The sequence below is a fragment of the Anneissia japonica genome, unplaced genomic scaffold (assembly GCF_011630105.1).
Source record: "Anneissia japonica isolate Jap-2015-1 unplaced genomic scaffold, ASM1163010v1 scaffold9668_len1562885_cov226, whole genome shotgun sequence".
In the NCBI taxonomy this organism is placed as follows: domain Eukaryota; kingdom Metazoa; phylum Echinodermata; class Crinoidea; order Comatulida; family Comatulidae; genus Anneissia; species Anneissia japonica.
The window spans coordinates 780,860-783,031 of NW_022711326.1; the positions used below are offsets into that span (position 1 = coordinate 780,860).

Sequence of the window (2,172 nt, forward strand, 5' to 3'; positions counted from 1 at the left end):
GTTCCTCTTCGCAACACTACGGTAGTAATACGGAGTCAGTTCAAGTGTCGGGAAAGAAACCAAATGATTTTACATAGGGCCTACATTCGCTCAGGAACATGAATACTGGAGGGAAAGAGTCATATTAACCAACTAAGCACTCTGTCACTGTTTCGCATTCTACATAAATACATGGGTTACGTCATCAATTTTATTTTAGCGACACAGTCAATTGCAAAAAATGAAGTTCCATATCGGTTAACACCAACGCAGTGAATAATTAACGACCTCCAAGTACCCAGCGTCCTGCTTTATAATTTTAATGCATACAAACTCGCTTCCTAGTTTTCAATCTGCGAAAATAATAACAAATCATAATCAATAATGTGGGACATTAATAATTTAAAACTTACCATTCTTACAAGAAACAGTAGTTGTCGTTGGTAAGTCCTCGGTGATTTACAGTTGCTACTTGTAGTCGTACAGTTAATGAAAAACGCTCGGTTTGTTAGAGGGGCACGACAAACCTATTGCGAGTATGCAAATGAGCTTACTGAGACGACTCAATGAACAAACAATTCATGATCAACAATTATATGTTTTATTCATACACTCAGACATTCCATCTTCGGTAGCAACACCACTCATGCGAGAGTTCACTTTGGCTATAGAAACGACTTAAATAGAAGACCTAATATAAGATATTCCTGCATAAAATATATTAAACAAGTCAATCAAAAAGATATGATACAATGAAAATGACGATTACAATTCAAGCACTGGCTCGCGGTGAATCAGATTTCTTTTAATTATTAACGAGTAGTTAAGCCGTTGCAATGAGAACATTTGGCTAATCCATACACCATACATATTTTGAATTGTAGTTGGTCTATTATAATAGATATAGGCCCTACTGATTCTTTAGTAAATGATTTTACGGATACGGTATTGGCGTGCGAAACAAGCTTACAAGTAAAAAATTCGGCGTGCAAAACAAGCCTACAAGAAGTAAAAAGTTGAGTAATAGGAAGTTCTGACTGGGCTCCTGGGACCACAGCCACAGGACAGATCCTTGTTATATAATGCGCAGGCAATTAATTTTCTACTCTTTTCCAAACAGTAGCTTTCTGTTTTTTCTTGTTATCCGCCAAAACAACAAATGCAAGTAAAGTCAACGTCTTAGGTCTATCGTTTTTATGCTAATAATCTAAATATTTCACTGTATATTAATTGCACACAGCCTGTTCCATCTGTCACACCGATCTGTTTTCTCTTTCGTCTTGTTTTTTATTTAATATGGACATATTTTTGTTTGAAATAAAATAATTGATTGATTGATTGATTGATAAATATCGGTCGAATGTTTTTGTACATCAAACCGTTTTAAACAACACTACAGTGATCTTGGTTATGAGGACAGAAATTGATAGGCCTATGCTGTACCGTACATTTCTAAGATATAGAAAGGGTGTTTGAAAAAATATAATCAGGAACGGCTAAGATACGAATTCTTGACTATTTTAAAAAGTAACTTATTTGCCTTTTTTTTAAAAATTATTATTTCTTCAAACATCTATTCACTGCCTATCATATTTGTAGGCAAAACATATAAATTTGCTCGGGGGTATTTTGCCTCGAGTCTAGTCAAACTATTTTTAAGCCATGATGCGAGTTTTTGAGTTCTTTTTATTCTTTGTTTTGGTGTTGTAATCACTATTTTTTTTTTATCCCTAGGGAACGCATCTTTACACAGGAAGATAAATAAAAACGAAACATCCTGAACAGAGAATGGTGTTCATATTTGTTGCTAATTCAGGTTCTACTTTTCTGCCAAAAGGAATAAAATAAAAATATAAATAAACAAGATCATCCGAAGACATATTTTTTATATCAACGAATGAAATTTTTAGACAGTTGTATAACAATCACGAGTACATTTTATTCAAAATGTCGTTGCAAGGTTATTCGTTACAGCATGCCTACAATGTGCGTGTGCGTGTTAACAGTAATATGACACATACGTATATCAACCTAGGCCTATAACTGTAGTACTAAAGTTAAAGGTATACATGTACTCTTCTTTTCATCATAAGTTTCTGGTTTAATTAGGCCGAAAGTTTATATTGCCCAAGCATGACCAACCCAAAAATCTAGGATCGTCTTTTGCAAATATATATATATATATATATATAT

The 2,172-nt window shown here is 33.8% G+C and overlaps 1 protein-coding gene across 1 annotated transcript in view; it reads right to left on the reverse strand.

Moving 5' to 3' along the window:
• The window catches only part of LOC117107396 (calmodulin), a 5,124-nt gene extending 4,598 nt beyond the window's left edge, over positions 1-526 (reverse strand). Inside the window, exon 1 of the mRNA XM_033249067.1 lies at positions 393-526. Within this exon, the coding sequence (XP_033104958.1) occupies positions 393-395 (3 nt within the window). The 5' untranslated portion in view covers positions 396-526. The remainder of the gene's footprint in view (positions 1-392) is intronic.
• Between the last annotated feature and the right edge of the window lie 1,646 nt (positions 527-2,172).